The 23,222-nt window shown below is 41.7% G+C and overlaps 4 protein-coding genes across 4 annotated transcripts; all 4 read right to left on the bottom strand.

Moving 5' to 3' along the window:
* Positions 1-9,245: 9,245 nt before the first annotated feature.
* Positions 9,246-11,173, bottom strand: LOC120490187 (zona pellucida sperm-binding protein 3). Its single transcript, XM_039687612.2, has 8 exons — positions 10,560-11,173; positions 10,365-10,486; positions 10,172-10,275; positions 9,927-10,104; positions 9,737-9,854; positions 9,586-9,665; positions 9,426-9,514; positions 9,246-9,357 (listed from the first exon to the last, which is right to left on the bottom strand). The coding sequence occupies exons 1-8, from the start codon at positions 11,121-11,123 to the stop codon at positions 9,290-9,292; spliced, it is 1,323 nt and encodes a 440-aa protein (XP_039543546.2). The 5' UTR covers positions 11,124-11,173; the 3' UTR covers positions 9,246-9,289.
* Positions 11,174-13,188: 2,015 nt separating this feature from the next.
* Positions 13,189-15,120, bottom strand: LOC120490210 (zona pellucida sperm-binding protein 3). The gene is made up of 8 exons (XM_039687650.2): positions 14,509-15,120; positions 14,314-14,435; positions 14,124-14,227; positions 13,874-14,051; positions 13,686-13,803; positions 13,535-13,614; positions 13,375-13,463; positions 13,189-13,306 (listed from the first exon to the last, which is right to left on the bottom strand). Exons 1-8 carry the CDS (start codon positions 15,070-15,072, stop codon positions 13,239-13,241), a joined length of 1,323 nt encoding a protein of 440 aa, XP_039543584.2. The 5' UTR covers positions 15,073-15,120; the 3' UTR covers positions 13,189-13,238.
* Positions 15,121-16,969: 1,849 nt separating this feature from the next.
* On the bottom strand, positions 16,970-18,928 carry LOC120490184 (zona pellucida sperm-binding protein 3). The gene is made up of 8 exons (XM_039687609.2): positions 18,294-18,928; positions 18,099-18,220; positions 17,909-18,012; positions 17,659-17,836; positions 17,471-17,588; positions 17,320-17,399; positions 17,160-17,248; positions 16,970-17,091 (listed from the first exon to the last, which is right to left on the bottom strand). The coding sequence occupies exons 1-8, from the start codon at positions 18,855-18,857 to the stop codon at positions 17,024-17,026; spliced, it is 1,323 nt and encodes a 440-aa protein (XP_039543543.1). The 5' UTR covers positions 18,858-18,928; the 3' UTR covers positions 16,970-17,023.
* A 1,826-nt stretch (positions 18,929-20,754) lies between these two features.
* On the bottom strand, positions 20,755-22,687 carry LOC120490185 (zona pellucida sperm-binding protein 3). Its single transcript, XM_039687610.2, has 8 exons — positions 22,079-22,687; positions 21,884-22,005; positions 21,694-21,797; positions 21,444-21,621; positions 21,256-21,373; positions 21,105-21,184; positions 20,945-21,033; positions 20,755-20,876 (listed from the first exon to the last, which is right to left on the bottom strand). The coding sequence occupies exons 1-8, from the start codon at positions 22,640-22,642 to the stop codon at positions 20,809-20,811; spliced, it is 1,323 nt and encodes a 440-aa protein (XP_039543544.2). The 5' UTR covers positions 22,643-22,687; the 3' UTR covers positions 20,755-20,808.
* Between the last annotated feature and the right edge of the window lie 535 nt (positions 22,688-23,222).

Below are 23,222 nucleotides of genomic sequence, written 5' to 3'. Positions count from 1 at the left end.
AGTAATGTACTTAGGTTAAACATATTTGGTTGAAAATGTACAGCTCATTGATGGTGATAAAAACGTAAATAAATTTAAAAAAAAAATAATTAATTAGACCATAATTGTGACTAAAATAACGAGCAAATAATGTATTTCAATCGCGATTATTACATCCAAAATAAAAGTTTGTTTGTTTGTGTTTGTGTGTGTGTGTGTGTGTGTGTGTGTGTGATGTGTATTATTATTTTTCTTGTATAAATACACATGCATATATTTAAGAAAAAAATGTGTTATTTATAAAATATTTTTTTGTGTAGGCTAATATAAATTATGTATAAATATATATACAGTATACATGCAAATATTTCTTAATAAAAATGTCTTTTTCTTCAATTTCTTACTAAATAAAAATGCACAGTAGGCTGCAGACATACAAACTTTTATTTTGGATGTAATTGCTGCCCAGCAATAATTGTAATTATTATATTTGCTCGTTTAGTATAGTCATTAATTACTAATGAACTATTTAAAACTGACATAAACTTAAAATACACACATTAACACACAAAATAACACACATCTGTTTAGCTGTGCATTTACTGAATGAGCACTGTGCCACTGTTCGTCCGTACTGCACTTCATTTTATTTTAATTGGTTTTAATTTACTGTATTTTATTTTTATCATAATTTTTATTTTTCATTATTTCTTATTTTTTATTCTAAACTGTTTTAATTATTCTGATTTCTTTTTTGGATTATTTTTATTTCTTCTATGTAAAGCACTTTGAATTGCCATTGTGTATGAAATGTGATATATAAATAAACTTGCCTTGCCTTGCCTTGCCTAAAATTAAAAACCATTTAACTGTTTAAAATGTACAATGTTATTCTGTTGTTTTTTTCTTTTATATACCCCTATAGGTCATTTGTGCAACATGCTTATTCCTCAATAAAATAAATAAATACATAAATAGACAACTTAGACAGTACAGTGTATAATAGAAGTAGCCTACATTTGGGCAAAACCTTCTTATATTATTATATAATTTTGCATTTAGATAACGTTCCCACATTTAAATTGGAATAACTTAAAAATCCAAGTAGTCTCTCAATGCAACTTCACATTTCAAGTTGACCAAACTTAAAAACTTCAAACACTTGCAACTACTTTTCACAGTATAAATAAATTGCCTATTTGTTTTAACATTTTTATGTAGATGCCGTACTGATTTTATGTGGATGAAAAAGAGGTTGTGAGAGCTAAACAATTTCTTCAGCTAAACAATTGGCATGTTGTTAAACAACAGTACAACCATTGAATGAGTCCGATCACAGCCCCGTTTTCATTCCTGACAAAAATGAAATATGTGTTGATGTGTTTCAGATGTCCAGCTCAGAGTTTGATGTCTCATCACTGACAGCGTGTTCATGTTCTGTCTGTTCATCTGTCTTGCGCTCAATCGTCTCTCTGTCCCACCAGCACAACACTGAACACTCGGGCAGAAGCTGAAGATCAGGAGACGTCCAGCGGTTCAGCGAGGGAGGAATGTGGCAGCCGAGCATCGAGTCCCATCCAAACACATAATCAGAGCTTTGTCCTGCAGAAGAATGACTCTGTATGACTCCTTTCAGACAGATTTAACTGCTTTTGTGCCATTAATAGACAGCACAGAACAGGATCTGACATCATCTGAGCTGATTAGCATTTCAACACTTGGATGAAAGGAAGGAGCATATTTTTCAAGTGCTTCTAAAATGTCATACAAATCGTTGTCGTACAGTAAGATTTTAAAACTAAAAAATGAATGATGAAAAATGGTTGAGTTCAAATAGATATATCTCCCTTTAATACCGGTAAAAGTATGGAAATAATTCGATTTTTGCAGTTTCACGAGTTCACACTTACATATAATTTTGAGTGAGTAAGATTCAATGCGTATTTGGCGTGCTGTCCGGAGGGAGGGCTCCGTGCTCGGAATTCTGCCCGAACCCAGAGTACTCCCCCCGTATGTAAGTGATTTTTTAGAAAGAGGAGTGTGCAGGACTAGGAGTGTGGAGAAGGGGTGGAGGAGGGATGCTGCAAACTGCCAATGGATCGAGGTAAGACTGCTGAGTCTATATATACCCTCTTATCATTGGTTGCTGATTGCTGATTGCCGTCCACTCGTGTTAATTATCTGAACGTGCTCCTCCCGAACTTAGTTATTAACAAAACTTCATTTCACGAGTTCACACTTACATATAATTTATAATTTTGAGTGAGTAAGATTCAATGCGTATTTGGCGTGCTGTCCGGAGGGAGGGCTCCGTGCTCGGAATTCTGCCCGAACCCAGAGTACTCCCCCCAAAAGGCTAAAGAGCAGAGGACAGCCGCCGGACTAAAGACCCCCCAAAGAGTGCCAAGAAATGGCGGGCTGGCATCTCGAGAAGGGGCCTGGATGCTTGGTCAGGGAGGCCCGTGATGTTGGCTCACTGCCTGGACTGATGGCCCTTGTTGACTGCGAACAAGGTGTGGTTGTTGTATACTTGTCCAGGAGGTTTTCACGCTGCATCCACTGTAAGACCAAATATTCGCTGAAATGAAAGAGAAAACATGAGTGCTCTACCTGGAATTTTCTCGCTCCGTCCGATGTGAGACCAATGCTCGCTGGACGGAAAGAGGAAACCTGAAAAGAGGAAAATGAGTGCTTATCCAGGAGATTTTCTCGTACTCTCGTCCACGGTGAGACCGAATGCTCACCGGATGAAAGAGAGAAAATTTAAGTGCTCTACTGGGAAAGCTCTCGCTCCGTCCGCTGTGAGACTAATGCTCGCTGGACGGAAAGAGGAAACCTGACAAGAGGGGAAAATGAGTGTTTGCCCAGGAGATTTCTCGTATTCCATCCGCTGTGAGACCAGCTGCTCGCTGGATGAAAGAGAAAATTTTAAGTGCTCTACTGGGAAAGCTCTCACTCCGTCCGCTGTGAGACTAATGCTCGCTGGACGGAAAGAGGAAACCTGACAAGAGGGGAAAATGAGTGTTTGCCCAGGAAATTTTCTCATGTCCGTCCGCTGTGAGACCAACTGCTCGCTGGATGAAAGAGAAAATTTTAAGTGCTCTACTGGGAAAGCTCTCACTCCATCCGCTGTGAGACCGATGCTCGCTGGATGGAAGAAGGAAAACTGAAAAGTGGAAAAATTGAGTGCTTGCCCAGGAGATTTTTTCTCACACTGCATCCGCTGTGAGACCAACTGCTCGCTGGATGAAGGAGAAAAATGTAAGGGCTCCTCTGGGAAAGCACTCACTCTGCTCATAAAGTGATGGCGGTTTTTTGAGTGTCTAAGAAAAACGAAAAAGGGTAATTTAAACGTGGCATTGAGTGTGTGAGTGGAACTGAAGGGCTGGTAGCTTATGCGGAAAGCCGAATACATTTAATGAGAATTTCCAGTGTTATGGGGTGTCCGGAGTCGGGGGCGGGTGGGCTGGGATCTTTGGATCCCTTTAATCAGGGTTTGTGAATTGTTTAACTCCACAGAAGTAGTGCCGTACGACAGTTTATGGGAAAAACTGGATTGCCGCTCAAATAACCTTTAATAGGAGATAAAAGATTTGATTGGAAAGAGAAAAATCGGGGGAAGGCAAGTTATAAGAGACGTTATATTTATCGTTTCCTTTCTTTATGTTACCTCCAAGCGGTAATATAGGATTGAAGGGTCCTGGGAGATACCGCTTGGAGGATAAATTTTGATGCGTGCGACGTTAGCTTGGAGACCAAGCTTGCTGGACAGAGGAAATAATCAATTAAGGGTTTTAGCAGGAATAATAATTCTAAATGGTGATGTACTGGAGAGAAAACATCATTGTTATAGCAGTGTAGAAAATAAGCCAGAGGAACAGAGCTCCTGCGGGAGCAGAGAAGAGGTCACTGCTTGAGCAGTGTAGAAAATTATCCAGAGAAACAGAGCATCTGTGGGAGCAGAGGAGACGTCACTGCTGTGGCGGTGTAGTAAATTAGCCAGAGAAACGGAGCTCCTGTGGGAGCAGAGTAGACATCATTGCTGTGACGGTGAAGAAAATTAGCCAGAGAAAAGAGTTTCAGATGGAGCAGAGGAGACGACACTGCTGTGGCAGTGTAGAAAGTTAGCCAGAGAAACAGGGCTCCAGTGGGAGCAGAGGGGACGTCACTGTTATAGCAGTGTAGAAAATAAGCCAGAGTAAGAGAGCTCCAGTGGGAGCAGAGTAGACATCACTGCTGGGGCCGAGTGAAAATTAGTCAGAGAAAGAGAGCTCCAGTGGGAGCAGAGTAGACATCACTGCTGTGTCAGTGTAGAAAAAATAGCCAGAGAAACAGAGCTCATATGAGAATTATTCAGAGAAACAGAGCTCCTGTAGGAGCAGATGAGACATCACTGCTGGGGCCGAGTAGAAAAATTAGCCAGAGAAACAGAGCTCCTGTGGGAGCAGATGAGACATCACTGCTGGGGCAGAGTAGAAAAATTAGCCAGAGAAACAGAGCTTCAGTGGGAGCAGATGAGACGTCACTGCTGGGGTAGAGTAGAAAAATTAGCCGAAAGAAACACGGCTCCTGTGGGAGCAGAGTAGACATCACTGCTGGGGCAGAGTAGAAAAGATTAGCCAGAGAAACAGAGCTCCTGTGGGAGCAGATGAGACATCACTGCTGGGGCAGAGTAGAAAATTAGCCGGAAAAAAAACGCGGCTCTTGTGGGAGCAGATGAGACATCACTGCTGGGGCAGAGTATAAAAGATTGGCCAGAGAAACGGTGCTCCTGTGGGAGCAGAGTAGACATCACTGCTGGGGCAGAGTAGAAAAGATTAGCCAGAGAAACAGAGCTCCTGTGGGAGCAGATGAGACATCACTGCTGGGGCAGAGTAGAAAATTAGCCGAAAGAAACACGGCTCTTGTGGGAGCAGATGAGACATCACTGCTGGGGCAGAGTATAAAAGATTGGCCAGAGAAACAGAGCTCCTGTGGGGGCAGAGGAGACATCACTGCTGGGGCGGTGGAGAAAATTAGCCAGAGAAACAGAGCTCCAGTGGGAGCAGAGGAGACGTCACTGCTGGGGCAGTATAGAAAATTAGCCGGAGAAACAGAGCTTCAGTGGGAGCAGATGAGACATCACTGCTGGGGCAGAGTAGAAAAATTAGCCGAAAGAAACACGGCTCCTGTGGGAGCAGAGTAGACATCACTGCTGGGGCAGAGTAGAAAAGATTAGCCAGAGAAACGGAGCTCCTGTGGGAGCAGAGTAGACATCACTGCTGGGGCAGAGTAGAAAAATTAGTCAGAGAAACAGAGCTCCTGTGGGAGCAGAGTAGACATCACTGCTGGGGCAGAGTAGAAAAATTAGTCAGAGAAACAGAGCTCCTGTGGGAGCAGATGAGAAATCACTGTTGGGGCAAAGTAGAAAAATTAGTCAGAGAAACAGAGCTTCTGTGGGAGCAGATGAGACATCACTGTTGGGGCAAAGTAGAAAAATTAGTCAGAGAAACAGAGCTCCTGTGGGAGCAGATGAGACACCACTGCTGGGGCAGAGTAGAAAAATTAGTCAGAGAAACGGAGCTCCTTTGGGAGCAGAGGAGACGTCACTGCTGGGGCGGTGGAAAAAAATAGCCAGAGAAACAGAGCTCCAGTGGGAGCAGAGGAGACGTCACTGCTGGGGCAGTATAGAAAATTAGCCGGAGAAACAGAGCTTCAGTGGGAGCAGAGTAGACGTCACTGCTGGGCAGTGGAGAAACGTACCTGTGCAAATGAGCTGTGGTGTGAAGCCGAGCAAGAGCGGGAAGTAGATTGGGGCCTGGCTGGCCGATTATCATCTTCTTGAGCGCAAACAAAGATGCGAAAAAGAGGGGCGATTTAATCTTTGCAGGATTATGCACATCTTTATTAACGTTTCAAAATGGCTTAGGGAACTTTCACCCTGGCAGTTAAGTCCGTAACGGGGAAAGGTTCGCATGAAAAATCGCTAATGTGAACGCCATTATGGGAACCGGGTGCGCACTGGGGTACCGGACCCGAGACTACCTGGAGGAGGTGGTGGTAGTACTGACTACCCAGCACGGACTCGGGTGCGCCCTTGTTCAGGAAATAAGGTATCCTGTGCATGCGTTTTAGCTTATTGTGATGTATTCAGTTAAATGAGTAAGGGATGATAGTGTTGAGGAATTACCCTGGATACGAGCGAGAGTGAGCCTGCAGTGTATTCGAGCATTGTACGTGGAATCAGAGCAACATATTTGTAAATCCACTGTATTCTTACGGGTCCGTTTGCAAGCAGCAGAAAACCACCTTATGCGACACACGTACAATAAACCTGTATTGTTCACTTAACTGCGCATAGTAGAAGCAATTTTACTAAAAATAAATAAGTAAATACACAATATTTACCCACGTTCTGCTTTCCATCGAGCGCCGTGCACGTTTGCAATGACATAAGATGCACGCGAACGCACCAAGGTTCGATAGAATTAAATTGGGTGTGGAACCGGACCCACGCTGCGGGGGGCGTCGGGGACAAATGCGCTCGGACCGCTGCAAACACAGGATACGAACCATATATGGCATTTCACCGTAACAAGCCTAGTGTAAAAGCTCCGTTGTTTCTCATTTATTTATTTGTCATTTCTAAGGGTGGTTCCCTGCCGATTTGTTCGTTCTGGATTAGTAAACCAAATGGTGAAGCTGCGGGTTAGAATTGGTCTGAACTTCTGAAATCTTAAAAGAGGAGTCGATTCCTGTTAATGGAATCGATTCCTAGCTTTGGAATCGACTCTATATTCCTAACGCCTCGGATCGAGGAATCGATTCTTTTTGGGATCGAGGAATCAATTCTTTAGAATCGATTCCCAGCCCTACTGTTTACGTGTGAGTTTTACGCCATAAAGAAGCATCGCGTTTAAGGAACGCAAATCATTGTACAGAAACTATTTATATCGATCACAATTAGTATCCGGATAGCGTAAATGCTCGACATTCAACGATTGAAGCGATGCGAAGTTCAATCAGGGACGCGAAAGTTTTCAGCTAAGCACTCACAGAGTTGACCCGGCAGATGTTTGAGAGTGTGGATCAGCCGGGACTGGATCTGCAGCGTGGCTTAACTTACTTACTGCCTGTTGCGACGGCCGACGCTGGAGGAATGTCCATTCCTTTGCGTTAAGATGGCAGCATTGCCTTGTCCATATCTCTATGGCAGGAATTATTGAATGGTCCGGTTTAAAGATACCGCGGAAGTAGATTGCGGATGTTTCGCCCGGGGTGGCGATGACCCGTTTGTTTGGCCTGACGCCCATGGGATGATACCGGGTTGCGGAAAAGATTCCTAATTCTGGACGAAAGATTCTCTATCGAAAACAGGAAGAGCTAGATTCGGACATGGCCAAATGCTGCAAACTGCCAATGGATCGAGGTAAGACTGCTGAGTCTATATATACCCTCTTATCATTGGTTGCTGATTGCTGATTGCCGTCCACTCGTGTTAATTATCTGAACGTGCTCCTCCCGAACTTAGTTATTAACAAAACTTCATTTTGCGAGCAGCTGTGTCGAGCATAATATATTGTATTGTAATATATTTGGCCTATTTAGTACCATATATAAGGATACGGCAGAAATAATAGCCTACAAGTATGCAACTACTAGCCTATTCTGAATGCAGCCTCTGATTCATATTCACCTAATAGAGGAGTAATTTAAATACAGTGATTCAAAGTACTGATTCATTCGAGTCATCATTGTTCCCACAGCCTCTTTAAAGTATTTTTTGCTCTACTTAAATGCTTATATTAAGAGCTTGTACAAACACTGATGAGTTCCACATGTCCGATCAATCAGAAAGGGTGCGTCAGCGTCAGGTGATCAAGTCTGAACATGAGTGAGTATCACTGGAATCTGCATCATACAGGATTCAGATATTATCCTCATACCAGACACAAAAACCATGAGAAACTACAGACCGGGAACCATTATGTTATTGTATTACGTCCAAAATTAGCCTTACCTGTGATTCCTGCCACTAGTCACCACGTAATTTTTCACATGACCACAGACTGAGCCCCTACATGTTTTAGTAGAGATAACCATGCCCACTTCAAAAATTCACCCTATTGCAAATGTTAATGGAAATTGACTTGATAATTTATAACCAGACTCCAGAGAATCAGGCAAAAAACAAAAAAAAAACTAGGTCTAGCTCACGAAAGTATACAAGTTTCTTGAAAACATCCCCTGAATTTCACTGAAATCACCTGAGTTTTTAAAAATGTTGTATCAAGCCCATACACGAGTGTTGTTCGACTTGAACTGATCACAGAGTGATCAGTGAATAACATCAAAATATAGCAAGAGCGACAGCTCCATATGCTTTTCAATCACTCTCGCGGTACTTTGATGTCATAAACCGAAAGTGGCAAGTACAAGTGGCAAGTGGGAGAGATGAGGGAGGCTAACCAGAGTTGGAGGATTCTCCAGTGTCATATGAGTCTGGTTTGTGGGAACATTTTGGATTTTGTTATTTAAATACATACAGGGGCATTTTAAGTTTAGACTCCAGTCATGTTTCCAAATACTGCACTTTTATTTCAAGTGAAAAAAAAAAAAAAAAAAAAAAAGTACCCTCACTCTCAGAATTAGAAGAATTGTTTATACTGTCTGTGGACATTGAGCTTGTTTCACTTCGACCATGGCCTTTGCTATAGCCTAATTATAGGCAATTGTTTCATGCACTTTGAAATAAGACAGTTTTAAGAGTTCCCCTCTTTAAAAAAAAATAAAATTAAGAGCTAGACTTAAATTGGCATTTTAATAAGTACAAGTTATTTTCAAACTTTGCATGCTAAAAAAAATAAAAATAAAAAAAAAAGCACATAAGTTCATTTAAAGATAGTGATACACATTCCACTTTCTTGCCAAATAAACAAAACGCATGTGATCAAGGTCTTCTCTTCCATTCTCTTACCATTGATGGTCCCAATATAATGTGCTTAAGGTCGCATCAAAATCAGTTTGTGCATGATATCTTTAATACTGGATCCTAAATTGGATAATTAAGTTATACATCATATGCTAAAGAACTTCTGGAGTGTTTAAGATTAAAAGAAAAACAAGAACCGAGAACCTTGACCCAAACACCGTGATAAAAACTGAACCGTTGGTTTTGTGAACCGTGCCATACCTAGCTTTTAATGAAACATCTGAACCGAACCATGTAAACTAGATAAATGTTTGTATATTATTTGTGCAAGTAAAGACAAGTAAAAATATATATATACATTTGATCACCATTTATTTCAAATTCACATGACATTTCCAGTTATTTCTGGCCATAGCCATATTCTTTAACATTGATTGGGCCGACAGATGCTTTCTCCCAGCGTAGATCTGAGGAACAAAGGATTAGTGAGAACTAAAGCCATGAATGACAATAAATTATCAGTGTTAGTCCATACCTGTAACCAGTTGATCACTTCCACTTCTGATGCTACACGTTGTGTCACAGCAGCCACAAACCTGGTCAGAATCATCTGCAGACACCCACCTGACAGAACAAACCCTCAATTAAGGGAATGCAACTAATTCACATGTACACTTATCTAGCAGGAAACATACCCATTAGAAGAGAAGGAACAAGCTTTCTGTTCAGGGCTTGAGGTTGCTGCAGCCACCTTCAAAACACATGTGATGTAGACCTGCAGAGACAATTGTTTGTAAACCATGGATATCATATACAAAGAGTTGTACAACTACAGGACATGCATACCAGCCCACTGTCTGCTTGCTGGAACCTGAAGGCCTCTAGCTGAAACCTCAACTTATCAACTTGAGTCCTGGGCATAAAGCGAGACGTGGAGCCTGTGAGCTTGGCATCAACCAGGCACCTGTGAACAGAACCCAGTTAGAAATCACACAACCTCTCTGGAAGCTGGGAGACATGAGGTAGCACCTCTTACCCATTATTCTCAATAAAGGAGTATCTGGGGACAGAAGCAAAATCAGGGACTGCAGTAGCCACGCAGCTGTCCACAAACACACGGATGGAAACATGGTTGTACAAAAGCACAGATGCTTCAAGATTTATCATGTCACCCAGGAAGTACTGGTTAGAAGGTCTCTCAAATCTCCAGTCATCTGCAAAGAAAACAAGTCTTAAAGATGATTCACAACCATTCTACAAATCTGTATGGGATACACGAACCAGTCATGAGCTTGAGGGAGAAGACGAACACATCCTCTGCAACCTTAGTTGAGGCATATGGGATCCAAGTGGGCATTAAGGCATTGCTGCTCAAATTATGTGTTCTGTGGGAGTTAAACAAGCAGTCATCTCTTGCCCATAAACTGCAGGATTAGAACATCCAGTGAACATGAACTCATTGAATAATAACCACCTTGGATAATGACACTCGATACCAACCACTGCACTACTACTCCTGGCAATAGGAACACCATATGAAGCCTCTTGTGGGGTGTAGATAATGTTGAACCTATAGACAAGCTCATCCTCAGTCATCTAAACAGAAAGGTTAACAGAACAGTCACATGGATGGTTCAGAATACCTGTGATTATCACAACAGAACCTTACCAATGATGTGCTGCTACATCCATGCAGTTCAGACTCAAAGATCAGCACTTGAGCAGAAGAATCCTCTCCAGTTAAAGTACAGCCTCCCAGTGTGAAACCAGAGGACAACAATGGGCGTCCAGTCCCAAAGAAGTCCTTCTTCACTTCCACATATACAGAGTTTTCTCCACACTGAGCAGCTACACTGTTGGCAGGGACAGGATTAGGCAACTCAAAAGGAACATCTGGCTGCTGTGGTTCCTCAGGTAGACTTGGAAAGCTCCACGTCAGTTTCGCCACTGGACCCTGCAACAGCTCCTTTAATTGAACACCCATGAGATCTTGAGAAGACTTTCCAGAGTCAGTCCTGACTTGTGTCTGGACAGGAAATGTTTGTGGTGCAAATGCAATGTCACTGGGAACCAAAGACATGCTGGAATCAGACTGTTGAGGAGCTTGAGCGAATGTTCTAGGCCGAAACGCACTTGGACTCTGATTCTGTGCTGCTCTTGCTCTCCATTGTGCTTCAGAAAATCCAAGTGCAAGGATAAACACCAATCCAAATCCAACCTGCCAAAACCCCATTATTGCTAAGCTTGTTTCAATGACTCCTTAGGGTGCTCCCATCCACATTTATGCAGATGTAGATCACAATGGCTCCACCTCTCTCGTGATGAGCTTAATTTTTCTCTGCACCTGCCAATTAACTCAATCAATCTGTCACAGGTGAAAGTCATAGATTCTTTATACGCAGAATAAAATGAATTAACATATATGGGTGTTTTATTGGTAGCTAAATCAAATGATTGCTTATTTGAAAAAAATAGATTGAAAGGACCAATCCACTGAAACACAAACAACCTCAAGTCTTTTTGTGTCTTACATTTTTTATCAATTCAGAAACATAGCTACTGACATAATTGCACACTAGAGTATCCAGATTAATAAAGTTTAGTATGTTTCAGGTTTAGATTATAACCAACGTTCTTCCTTCACATCAACAGCAATCTTAACAGGCATCTAAAATGATGAACTTTAGATCAGAACCAAAGGATCAAATCATTATTTGATTACAGAGTCACTGATATATTTCTTTCCCATTACAACTTTTATTTTAAAGTTTAGGATTTACAACCCACTATGTACTTTTGATCACTGTAGCACCAACATCAGGTCGATTGCAATGAGCCTTGGTGACATAAGGGGCTTTCGCATCAGGTACACTCTAAAAAATGCTGGGTTGTTTTAACCCAATTTTGGGTCAAATATGGACAAACCCGAAATGTTGGGTTAAAAATGTAATGTAAAAATTTAACCCAACGGCTGGGTTAGTCCATATTTGACCCAAAGTTGGGTTAAAACAACCCAGCATTTTTTAGAGTGTAGTTCTAGGAACTAGCCACCAGGGTAGCGCCCCTTCAAACCAATGGTTCCCCTGGGAATGTTTTCCTGGTTGCATTTACACCGCCAGTAGGAACTAGAAGTGACGTAAGCACCACTTGTTGTGACTTATTTTGACCACGTCAGAGCACACAGTGCTCATGTACTCATTATTTTATGAGTAGTCGAATAGTCCTGTCTCATGTTTTTAGATGGACCTGTTATACATAAAGTAGACAGTAATGCAAAGTTATAAGCACATATCATGTGGTGGATGTCCAATGTTGCTAGATTAGCAGAAATACTTATTTCACTTGGGCCCCTCAGTTGCAATGGATTCTCTCCTCAGCATAAAGGTTGATGTCTATCTATCACTGTTTTACATTCCTAGAGTTTCTAAATATATAGGTTAAAATATGTGCTAACACTAGGGTTGGGTATCGAGTATCGATTGGAACCGGGACTAACTTTTCGTTTATCCCGGAATCGTTCAAAAGTTAAAATTTCAATTCCTAGTTTCGATATTCACAGTCCGCCGAGCGGAAGAAGAAACCGCTGAACAACACCAACGAAGAAGCGTCTACCGGAAGTGTTGGCATAACCGCACGAGTCGAACATGAGTAGCTTACGTCGGCGGTCCAAAGTGTGGCTTCACTTTTCTAAAAATTAACGAAATCTCGGCAAAATGCAAAATTTGTGACAAGTATTTGTGACAGAAGGAGTATTTCCTTCAGAAAGACCGTTGGTTAGCTAAACTTTTTTGACCCTGCCTCTTAAAAGAATCGAAATCGAGAATCGTTAGGAACCGAAACAAGGAATCGGAATCAGAATCGTTCAAATTCAAACGATACCCAACCCTAGCTAACACAGACGTTCCTATACCTCTTTTGGAATGAACAAAACAAAATCAAGGTACTACCGCCAATAGTTGGAACTATGAAAAGGTTCTGGTGCAAAAGCCCCCATAAAAAGGGTGGGTATATTAGTACCACTCAAAGTTTCATGTCCTTACTTGGTAAATTGTAAGCACAAAATGGTTTCAGCATACACACTTGAACCACAATGGTTAATCATCTAGTTAGCACAAGTATATGAAGCTATTGAAATGCCCTTTTGTGTTGGAATAAGTCCAAGTCCAACAAATGGCCTGGTCTATGTGTGTGGACATCTAAATAGAAAGGCTTTTTAGAAAGGTACATAATCTGAATAGAAACCATGTAAACTGGATAAATGTAGAATTTGTGCAAGTAAAAGACAACTAACAAATACAGTATATTCACAACATTTATTAAACCACCAGAAGTCTCATGACATTCCTAGTTATTGTTGGCCATGGCCATATTCTTTAACGTTGATTGGGCCGACAGATGCTCTTTCCCAGCGTAGATCTGTGGAAGAAATGATTAGTGAGAACAAAAGCCATGAATGACAATAAATTATCAGTGTTAGTCCATACCTGTAAGCAGTTGATCACTTCCACTTCTGATGCTACACGTTGTGTCACAGCAGCCACAAACCTGGTCAGAATCATCTGCAGACACCCACCTGACAGAACAAACCCTCAATTAAGGGAATGCAACTAATTCACATGTACACTTATCTAGCAGGAAACATACCCATTAGAAGAGAAGGAACAAGCTTTCTGTTCAGGGCTTAAGGTTGCTGCAGCCACCTTCAAAACACATGTGATGTAGACCTGCAGAGACAATTGTTTGTAAACCATGGATATCATATACAAAGAGTTGTACAACTACAGGACATGCATACCAGCCCACTGTCTGCTTGCTGGAACCTGAAGGCCTCTAGCTGAAACCTCAGCTTATCAACTTGAGTCCTGGGCATAAAGCGAGACGTGGAGCCTGTGAGCTTGGCATCAACCAGGCACCTGTGAACAGAACCCAGTTAGAAATCACAACCCTTCTGGAAGCTGGGAGACATGAGGTAGCACCTCTTACCCATTATTCTCAATAAAGGAGTATCTGGGGACAGAAGCAACATCAGGGACTGCAGTAGCCACGCAGCTGTCCACAAACACACGGATGGGAACATGGTTGTACAAAAGCACAGATGCTTCAAGATTTATCATGTCACCCAGGAAGTACTGGTTAGAAGGTCTCTCAAATCTCCAGTCATCTGCAAAGAAAACAAAAGTCTTAGCAAAGTTTATTCACAACCATACTACAAATCTGTATGGGCTACACAAACCAGTCATGAGCTTGAGGGAGAAGACAAACACATCCTCTGCAACCTTAGTTGAGGCATATGGGATCCAAGTGGGCATTAAGGCATTGCTGCTCACATTATGTGTTCTGTGGGAGTTAAACAAGCAGTCATCTCTTGCCCATAAACTGCAGGATTAGAACATCCAGTGAACATGAATTCATTGAATCCTCACCTTGGATAATGACACTCGATACCAACCACTGCACTACTACTCCTGGCAATAGGAACACCATATGAAGCCTCTTGTGGGGTGTAGATAATATTGAACCTATAGACAAGCTCATCCTCAGTCACCTAAACAGAAAGGTTAACAGAACGGTCACATGGATGGTACAGAATACCTAGGATTTTCACAACAGAACCTTACCATTGATGTGCTGCTACATCCATGCAGTTCAGACTCAAAGATCAGCACTTGAGCAGAAGAATCCTCTCCAGTTGCAGTACAGCCTCCCAGTGTGAAACCAGAGGACAACAGTGGGCGTCCAGTCCCAAAGAAGTCCTTCTTCACTTCCACATATACAGAGTTTTCTCCACACTGAGCAGCTACACTGTTGGCAGGGACAGGATTAGGCAAATCAAAAGGAACATCTGGCTGCTGTGGTTCCTCAGGTAGACTTGGAAAGCTCCACGTCAGTTTCGCCACTGGACCCTGCAACAGCTCCTTTAATTGAACACCCATGAGATCTTGAGAAGACTTTCCAGAGTCAGTCCTGACTTGTGTCTGGACAGGAAATGTTTGTGGTGCAAATGCAATGTCACTGGGAACCAAAGACATGCTGGAATCAGACTGTTGAGGAGCTTGAGCGAATGTTCTAGGCCGAAACGCACTTGGACTCTGATTCTGTGCTGCTCTTGCTCTCCATTGTGCTTCAGAAAATCCAAGTGCAAGGATAAACACCAATCCAAATCCAACCTGCCAAAACCCCATTATTGCTAAGCTTGTTTCAATGACTCCTTAGGGTGCTCCCATCCACATTTATGCAGATGTAAATCACAATGGCTCCACCTCTCTCGTGATGAGCTTAATTTTTCTCTGCACCTGCCAATTAACTCAATCAATCTGTCACAGGTGAAAGTCATAGATTCTTTATACGCGGAATAAAATGAATTAACATATATGGGTGTTTTATTGGTAGCTAAATCAAATGATTGCTTATTTGAAAAAAATAGATTGAAAGGACCAATCCACTGAAACACAAACAACCTCAAGTCTTTTTGTGTCTTACATTTTTTATCAATTCAGAAACATAGCTACTGACATAATTGCACACTAGAGTATCCAGATTAATAAAGTTTAGTATGTTTCAGGTTTAGATTATAACCAACGTTCTTCCTTCACATCAACAGCAATCTTAACAGGCATCTAAAATGATGAACTTTAGATCAGAACCAAAGGATCAAATCATTATTTGATTACAGAGTCACTGATATATTTCTTTCCCATTACAACTTTTATTTTAAAGTTTAGGATTTACAACCCACTATGTACTTTTGATCACTGTAGCACCAACATCAGGTCGATTGCAATGAGCCTTGGTGACATAAGGGGCTTTCGCATCGGGTAGTTCTAGGAACTAGCCACCAGGGTAGCGCCCCTTCAAACCAATGGTTCCCCTGGGAATGTTTTCCTGGTTGCATTTACACCGCCAGTAGGAACTAGAAGTGACATAAGCACCACTTGTTGTGACTTATTTTGACCACGTCAGAGCACACAGTGCTCATGTACTCATTATTTTATGAGTAGTCGAATAGTCCTGTCTCATGTTTTTAGATGGACCTGTTATACATAAAGTAGACAGTAATGCAAAGTTATAAGCACATATCATGTGGTGGATGTCCAATGTTGCTAGATTAGCAGAAATACTTATTTCACTTGGGCCCCTCAGTTGCAATGGATTCTCTCCTCAGCATAAAGGTTGATGTCTATCTATCACTGTTTTACATTCCTAGAGTTTCTAAATATATAGGTTAAAATATGTGCTAACACTAGGGTTGGGTATCGAGTATCGATTGGAACCGGGACTAACTTTTCGTTTATCCCGGAATCGTTCAAAAGTTAAAATTTCAATTCCTAGTTTCGATATTCACAGTCCGCCGAGCGGAAGAAGAAACCGCTGAACAACACCAACGAAGAAGCGTCTACCGGAAGTGTTGGCATAACCGCACGAGTCGAACATGAGTAGCTTACGTCGGCGGTCCAAAGTGTGGCTTCACTTTTCTAAAAATTAACGAAATCTCGGCAAAATGCAAAATTTGTGACAAGTATTTGTGACAGAAGGAGTATTTCCTTCAGAAAGACCGTTGGTTAGCTAAACTTTTTTGACCCTGCCTCTTAAAAGAATCGAAATCGAGAATCGTTAGGAACCGAAACAAGGAATCGGAATCAGAATCGTTCAAATTCAAACGATACCCAACCCTAGCTAACACAGACGTTCCTATACCTCTTTTGGAATGAACAAAACAAAATCAAGGTACTACCGCCAATAGTTGGAACTATGAAAAGGTTCCGGTGCAAAAGCCCCCATAAAAAGGGTGGGTATATTAGTACCACTCAAAGTTTCATGTCCTTACTTGGTAAATTGTAAGCACAAAATGGTTTCAGCATACACACTTGAACCACAATGGTTAATCATCTAGTAAGCACAAGTATATGAAGCTATTGAAATGCCCTTTTGTGTTGGAATAAGTCCAAGTCCAACAAATGGCCTGGTCTATGTGTGTGGACATCTAAATAGAAAGGCTTTTTAGAAAGGTACATAATCTGAATAGAAACCATGTAAACTGGATAAATGTAGAATTTGTGCAAGTAAAAGACAACTAACAAATACAGTATATTCACAACATTTATTAAACCACCAGAAGTCTCATGACATTCCTAGTTATTGTTGGCCATGGCCATATTCTTTAACGTTGATTGGGCCGACAGATGCTCTTTCCCAGCGTAGATCTGTGGAAGAAATGATTAGTGAGAACAAAAGCCATGAATGACAATAAATTATCAGTGTTAGTCCATACCTGTAAGCAGTTGATCACTTCCACTTCTGATGCTACACGTTGTGTCACAGCAGCCACAAACCTGGTCAGAATCATCTGCAGACACCCACCTGACAGAACAAACCCTCAATTAAGGGAATGCAACTAATTCACATGTACACTTATCTAGCAGGAAACATACCCATTAGAAGAGAAGGAACAAGCTTTCTGTTCAGGGCTTGAGGTTGCTGCAGCCACCTTCAAAACACATGTGATGTAGACCTGCAGAGACAATTGTTTGTAAACCATGGATATCATATACAAAGAGTTGTACAACTACAGGACATGCATACCAGCCCACTATCTGCTTGCTGGAACCTGAAGGCCTCTAGCTGAAACCTCAGCTTATCAACTTGAGTCCTGGGCATAAAGCGAGACGTGGAGCCTGTGAGCTTGGCATCAACCAGGCACCTGTGAACAGAACCCAGTTAAAAATCACAACCCTTCTGGAAGCTGGGAGACATGAGGTAGCACCTCTTACCCATTATTCTCAATAAAGGAGTATCTGGGGACAGAAGCAACATCAGGGACTGCAGTAGCCACGCAGCTGTCCACAAACACACGGATGGGAACATGGTTGTACAAAAGCACAGATGCTTCAAGATTTATCATGTCACCCAGGAAGTACTGGTTAGAAGGTCTCTCAAATCTCCAGTCATCTGCAAAGAAAACAAAAGTCTTAGCAAAGTTTATTCACAACCATACTACAAATCTGTATGGGCTACACAAACCAGTCATGAGCTTGAGGGAGAAGACAAACACATCCTCTGCAACCTTAGTTGAGGCATATGGGATCCAAGTGGGCATTAAGGCATTGCTGCTCACATTATGTGTTCTGTGGGAGTTAAACAAGCAGTCATCTCTTGCCCATAAACTGCAGGATTAGAACATCCAGTGAACATGAATTCATTGAATCCTCACCTTGGATAATGACACTCGATACCAACCACTGCACTACTACTCCTGGCAATAGGAACACCATATGAAGCCTCTTGTGGGGTGTAGATAATATTGAACCTATAGACAAGCTCATCCTCAGTCACCTAAACAGAAAGGTTAACAGAACGGTCACATGGATGGTACAGAATACCTAGGATTTTCACAACAGAACCTTACCATTGATGTGCTGCTACATCCATGCAGTTCAGACTCAAAGATCAGCACTTGAGCAGAAGAATCCTCTCCAGTTGCAGTACAGCCTCCCAGTGTGAAACCAGAGGACAACAGTGGGCGTCCAGTCCCAAAGAAGTCCTTCTTCACTTCCACATATACAGAGTTTTCTCCACACTGAGCAGCTACACTGTTGGCAGGGACAGGATTAGGCAAATCAAAAGGAACATCTGGCTGCTGTGGTTCCTCAGGTAGACTTGGAAAGCTCCACGTCAGTTTCGCCACTGGACCCTGCAACAGCTCCTTTAATTGAACACCCATGAGATCTTGAGAAGACTTTCCAGAGTCAGTCCTGACTTGTGTCTGGACAGGAAATGTTTGTGGTGCAAATGCAATGTCACTGGGAACCAAAGACATGCTGGAATCAGACTGTTGAGGAGCTTGAGCGAATGTTCTAGGCCGAAACGCACTTGGACTCTGATTCTGTGCTGCTCTTGCTCTCCATTGTGCTTCAGAAAATCCAAGTGCAAGGATAAACACCAATCCAAATCCAACCTGCCAAAACCCCATTATTGCTAAGCTTGTTTCAATGACTCCTTAGGGTGCTCCCATCCACATTTATGCAGATGTAGATCACAATGGCTCCACCTCTCTCGTGATGAGCTTAATTTTTCTCTGCACCTGCCAATTAACTCAATCAATCTGTCACAGGTGAAAGTCATAGATTCTTTATACGCAGAATAAAATGAATTAACATATATGGGTGTTTTATTGGTAGCTAAATCAAATGATTGCTTATTTGAAAAAAATAGATTGAAAGGACCAATCCACTGAAACACAAACAACCTCAAGTCTTTTTGTGTCTTACATTTTTTATCAATTCAGAAACATAGCTACTGACATAATTGCACACTAGAGTATCCAGATTAATAAAGTTTAGTATGTTTCAGGTTTAGATTATAACCAACGTTCTTCCTTCACATCAACAGCAATCTTAACAGGCATCTAAAATGATGAACTTTAGATCAGAACCAAAGGATCAAATCATTATTTGATTACAGAGTCACTGATATATTTCTTTCCCATTACAACTTTTATTTTAAAGTTTAGGATTTACAACCCACTATGTACTTTTGATCACTGTAGCACCAACATCAGGTCGATTGCAATGAGCCTTGGTGACATAAGGGGCTTTCGCATCGGGTAGTTCTAGGAACTAGCCACCAGGGTAGCGCCCCTTCAAACCAATGGTTCCCCTGGGAATGTTTTCCTGGTTGCATTTACACCGCCAGTAGGAACTAGAAGTGACGTAAGCACCACTTGTTGTGACTTATTTTGACCACGTCAGAGCACACAGTGCTCATGTACTCATTATTTTATGAGTAGTCGAATAGTCCTGTCTCATGTTTTTAGATGGACCTGTTATACATAAAGTAGACAGTAATGCAAAGTTATAAGCACATATCATGTGGTGGATGTCCAATGTTGCTAGATTAGCAGAAATACTTATTTCACTTGGGCCCCTCAGTTGCAATGGATTCTCTCCTCAGCATAAAGGTTGATGTCTATCTATCACTGTTTTACATTCCTAGAGTTTCTAAATATATAGGTTAAAATATGTGCTAACACTAGGGTTGGGTATCGAGTATCGATTGGAACCGGGACTAACTTTTCGTTTATCCCGGAATCGTTCAAAAGTTAAAATTTCAATTCCTAGTTTCGATATTCACAGTCCGCCGAGCGGAAGAAGAAACCGCTGAACAACACCAACGAAGAAGCGTCTACCGGAAGTGTTGTCTTAACCGCACGAGTCGAACATGAGTAGCTTACGTCGGCGGTCCAAAGTGTGGCTTCACTTTTCTAAAAATTAACGAAATCTCGGCAAAATGCAAAATTTGTGACAAGTATTTGTGACAGAAGGAGTATTTCCTTCAGAAAGACCGTTGGTTAGCTAAACTTTTTTGACCCTGCCTCTTAAAAGAATCGAAATCGAGAATCGTTAGGAACCGAAACAAGGAATCGGAATCAGAATCGTTCAAATTCAAACGATACCCAACCCTAGCTAACACAGACGTTCCTATACCTCTTTTGGAATGAACAAAACAAAATCAAGGTACTACCGCCAATAGTTGGAACTATGAAAAGGTTCTGGTGCAAAAGCCCCCATAAAAAGGGTGGGTATATTAGTACCACTCAAAGTTTCATGTCCTTACTTGGTAAATTGTAAGCACAAAATGGTTTCAGCATACACACTTGAACCACAATGGTTAATCATCTAGTAAGCACAAGTATATGAAGCTATTGAAATGCCCTTTTGTGTTGGAATAAGTCCAAGTCCAACAAATGGCCTGGTCTATGTGTGTGGACATCTAAATAGAAAGGCTTTTTAGAAAGGTACATAATCTGAATAGAAACCATGTAAACTGGATAAATGTAGAATTTGTGCAAGTAAAAGACAACTAACAAATACAGTATATTCACAACATTTATTAAACCACCAGAAGTCTCATGACATTCCTAGTTATTGTTGGCCATGGCCATATTCTTTAACGTTGATTGGGCCGACAGATGCTCTTTCCCAGCGTAGATCTGTGGAAGAAATGATTAGTGAGAACAAAAGCCATGAATGACAATAAATTATCAGTGTTAGTCCATACCTGTAAGCAGTTGATCACTTCCACTTCTGATGCTACACGTTGTGTCACAGCAGCCACAAACCTGGTCAGAATCATCTGCAGACACCCACCTGACAGAACAAACCCTCAATTAAGGGAATGCAACTAATTCACATGTACACTTATCTAGCAGGAAACATACCCATTAGAAGAGAAGGAACAAGCTTTCTGTTCAGGGCTTGAGGTTGCTGCAGCCACCTTCAAAACACATGTGATGTAGACCTGCAGAGACAATTGTTTGTAAACCATGGATATCATATACAAAGAGTTGTACAACTACAGGACATGCATACCAGCCCACTGTCTGCTTGCTGGAACCTGAAGACCTCTAGCTGAAACCTCAGCTTATCAACTTGAGTCCTGGGCATAAAGCGAGACGTGGAGCCTGTGAGCTTGGCATCAACCAGGCACCTGTGAACAGAACCCAGTTAGAAATCACAACCCTTCTGGAAGCTGGGAGACATGAGGTAGCACCTCTTACCCATTATTCTCAATAAAGGAGTATCTGGGGACAGAAGCAACATCAGGGACTGCAGTAGCCACGCAGCTGTCCACAAACACACGGATGGGAACATGGTTGTACAAAAGCACAGATGCTTCAAGATTTATCATGTCACCCAGGAAGTACTGGTTAGAAGGTCTCTCAAATCTCCAGTCATCTGCAAAGAAAACAAAAGTCTTAGCAAAGTTTATTCACAACCATACTACAAATCTGTATGGGCTACACAAACCAGTCATGAGCTTGAGGGAGAAGACAAACACATCCTCTGCAACCTTAGTTGAGGCATATGGGATCCAAGTGGGCATTAAGGCATTGCTGCTCACATTATGTGTTCTGTGGGAGTTAAACAAGCAGTCATCTCTTGCCCATAAACTGCAGGATTAGAACATCCAGTGAACATGAATTCATTGAATCCTCACCTTGGATAATGACACTCGATACCAACCACTGCACTACTACTCCTGGCAATAGGAACACCATATGAAGCCTCTTGTGGGGTGTAGATAATATTGAACCTATAGACAAGCTCATCCTCAGTCACCTAAACAGAAAGGTTAACAGAACGGTCACATGGATGGTACAGAATACCTAGGATTTTCACAACAGAACCTTACCATTGATGTGCTGCTACATCCATGCAGTTCAGACTCAAAGATCAGCACTTGAGCAGAAGAATCCTCTCCAGTTGCAGTACAGCCTCCCAGTGTGAAACCAGAGGACAACAGTGGGCGTCCAGTCCCAAAGAAGTCCTTCTTCACTTCCACATATACAGAGTTTTCGCCACACTGAGCAGCTACACTGTTGGCAGGGACAGGATTAGGCAAATCAAAAGGAACATCTGGCTGCTGTGGTTCCTCAGGTAGACTTGGAAAGCTCCACGTCAGTTTCGCCACTGGACCCTGCAACAGCTCCTTTAATTGAACACCCATGAGATCTTGAGAAGACTTTCCAGAGTCAGTCCTGACTTGTGTCTGGACAGGAAATGTTTGTGGTGCAAATGCAATGTCACTGGGAACCAAAGACATGCTGGAATCAGACTGTTGAGGAGCTTGAGCGAATGTTCTAGGCCGAAACGCACTTGGACTCTGATTCTGTGCTGCTCTTGCTCTCCATTGTGCTTCAGAAAATCCAAGTGCAAGGATAAACACCAATCCAAATCCAACCTGCCAAAACCCCATTATTGCTAAGCTTGTTTCAATGACTCCTTAGGGTGCTCCCATCCACATTTATGCAGATGTAGATCACAATGGCTCCACCTCTCTCGTGATGAGCTTAATTTTTCTCTGCACCTGCCAATTAACTCAATCAATCTGTCACAGGTGAAAGTCATAGATTCTTTATACGCGGAATAAAATGAATTAACATATATGGGTGTTTTATTGGTAGCTAAATCAAATGATTGCTTATTTGAAAAAAATAGATTGAAAGGACCAATCCACTGAAACACAAACAACCTCAAGTCTTTTTGTGTCTTACATTTTTTATCAATTCAGAAACATAGCTACTGACATAATTGCACACTAGAGTATCCAGATTAATAAAGTTTAGTATGTTTCAGGTTTAGATTATAACCAACGTTCTTCCTTCACATCAACAGCAATCTTAACAGGCATCTAAAATGATGAACTTTAGATCAGAACCAAAGGATCAAATCATTATTTGATTACAGAGTCACTGATATATTTCTTTCCCATTACAACTTTTATTTTAAAGTTTAGGATTTACAACCCACTATGTACTTTTGATCACTGTAGCACC

The sequence above is a fragment of the Pimephales promelas genome, chromosome 3, assembly GCF_988280905.1.
Source record: "Pimephales promelas chromosome 3, fPimPro1.hap1.1, whole genome shotgun sequence".
NCBI lineage: Eukaryota > Metazoa > Chordata > Actinopteri > Cypriniformes > Leuciscidae > Pimephales > Pimephales promelas.
Note: the sequence above shows the minus strand (reverse complement) of the source record. Positions and strands in the feature narration are given on the sequence as shown.

Excerpts from the sequence above, each read along its gene's own strand:
- LOC120490187 (XM_039687612.2), bottom strand. The coding sequence starts at position 11,123 with ATGGGGTTTTGGCAGGTTGGATTTGGATTGGTGTTTATCCTTGCACTT. Across the intron at positions 9,666-9,736 it reads AGCAAGCAGACAGTGGGCTG|GTCTACATCACATGTGTTTT; the intron begins GTATGCATGTCC and ends TTGTCTCTGCAG. Across the intron at positions 9,358-9,425 it reads AAGTGATCAACTGGTTACAG|ATCTACGCTGGGAGAAAGCA; the intron begins GTATGGACTAAC and ends TTTGTTCCTCAG.
- LOC120490185 (XM_039687610.2), bottom strand. The coding sequence starts at position 22,642 with ATGGGGTTTTGGCAGGTTGGATTTGGATTGGTGTTTATCCTTGCACTT. Across the intron at positions 21,622-21,693 it reads CTCCCTCAAGCTCATGACTG|ATGACTGGAGATTTGAGAGA; the intron begins GTTTGTGTAGCC and ends TTTTCTTTGCAG. Across the intron at positions 21,185-21,255 it reads AGCAAGCAGACAGTGGGCTG|GTCTACATCACATGTGTTTT; the intron begins GTATGCATGTCC and ends TTGTCTCTGCAG.
- LOC120490210 (XM_039687650.2), bottom strand. The coding sequence starts at position 15,072 with ATGGGGTTTTGGCAGGTTGGATTTGGATTGGTGTTTATCCTTGCACTT. Across the intron at positions 13,464-13,534 it reads TGTTCCTTCTCTTCTAATGG|GTGGGTGTCTGCAGATGATT; the intron begins GTATGTTTCCTG and ends TTGTTCTGTCAG. Across the intron at positions 13,307-13,374 it reads AAGTGATCAACTGCTTACAG|ATCTACGCTGGGAAAGAGCA; the intron begins GTATGGACTAAC and ends TTTCTTCCACAG.
- LOC120490184 (XM_039687609.2), bottom strand. The coding sequence starts at position 18,857 with ATGGGGTTTTGGCAGGTTGGATTTGGATTGGTGTTTATCCTTGCACTT. Across the intron at positions 17,589-17,658 it reads TCCTTTATTGAGAATAATGG|GTGCCTGGTTGATGCCAAGC; the intron begins GTAAGAGGTGCT and ends TTCTGTTCACAG. Across the intron at positions 17,400-17,470 it reads AGCAAGCAGATAGTGGGCTG|GTCTACATCACATGTGTTTT; the intron begins GTATGCATGTCC and ends TTGTCTCTGCAG.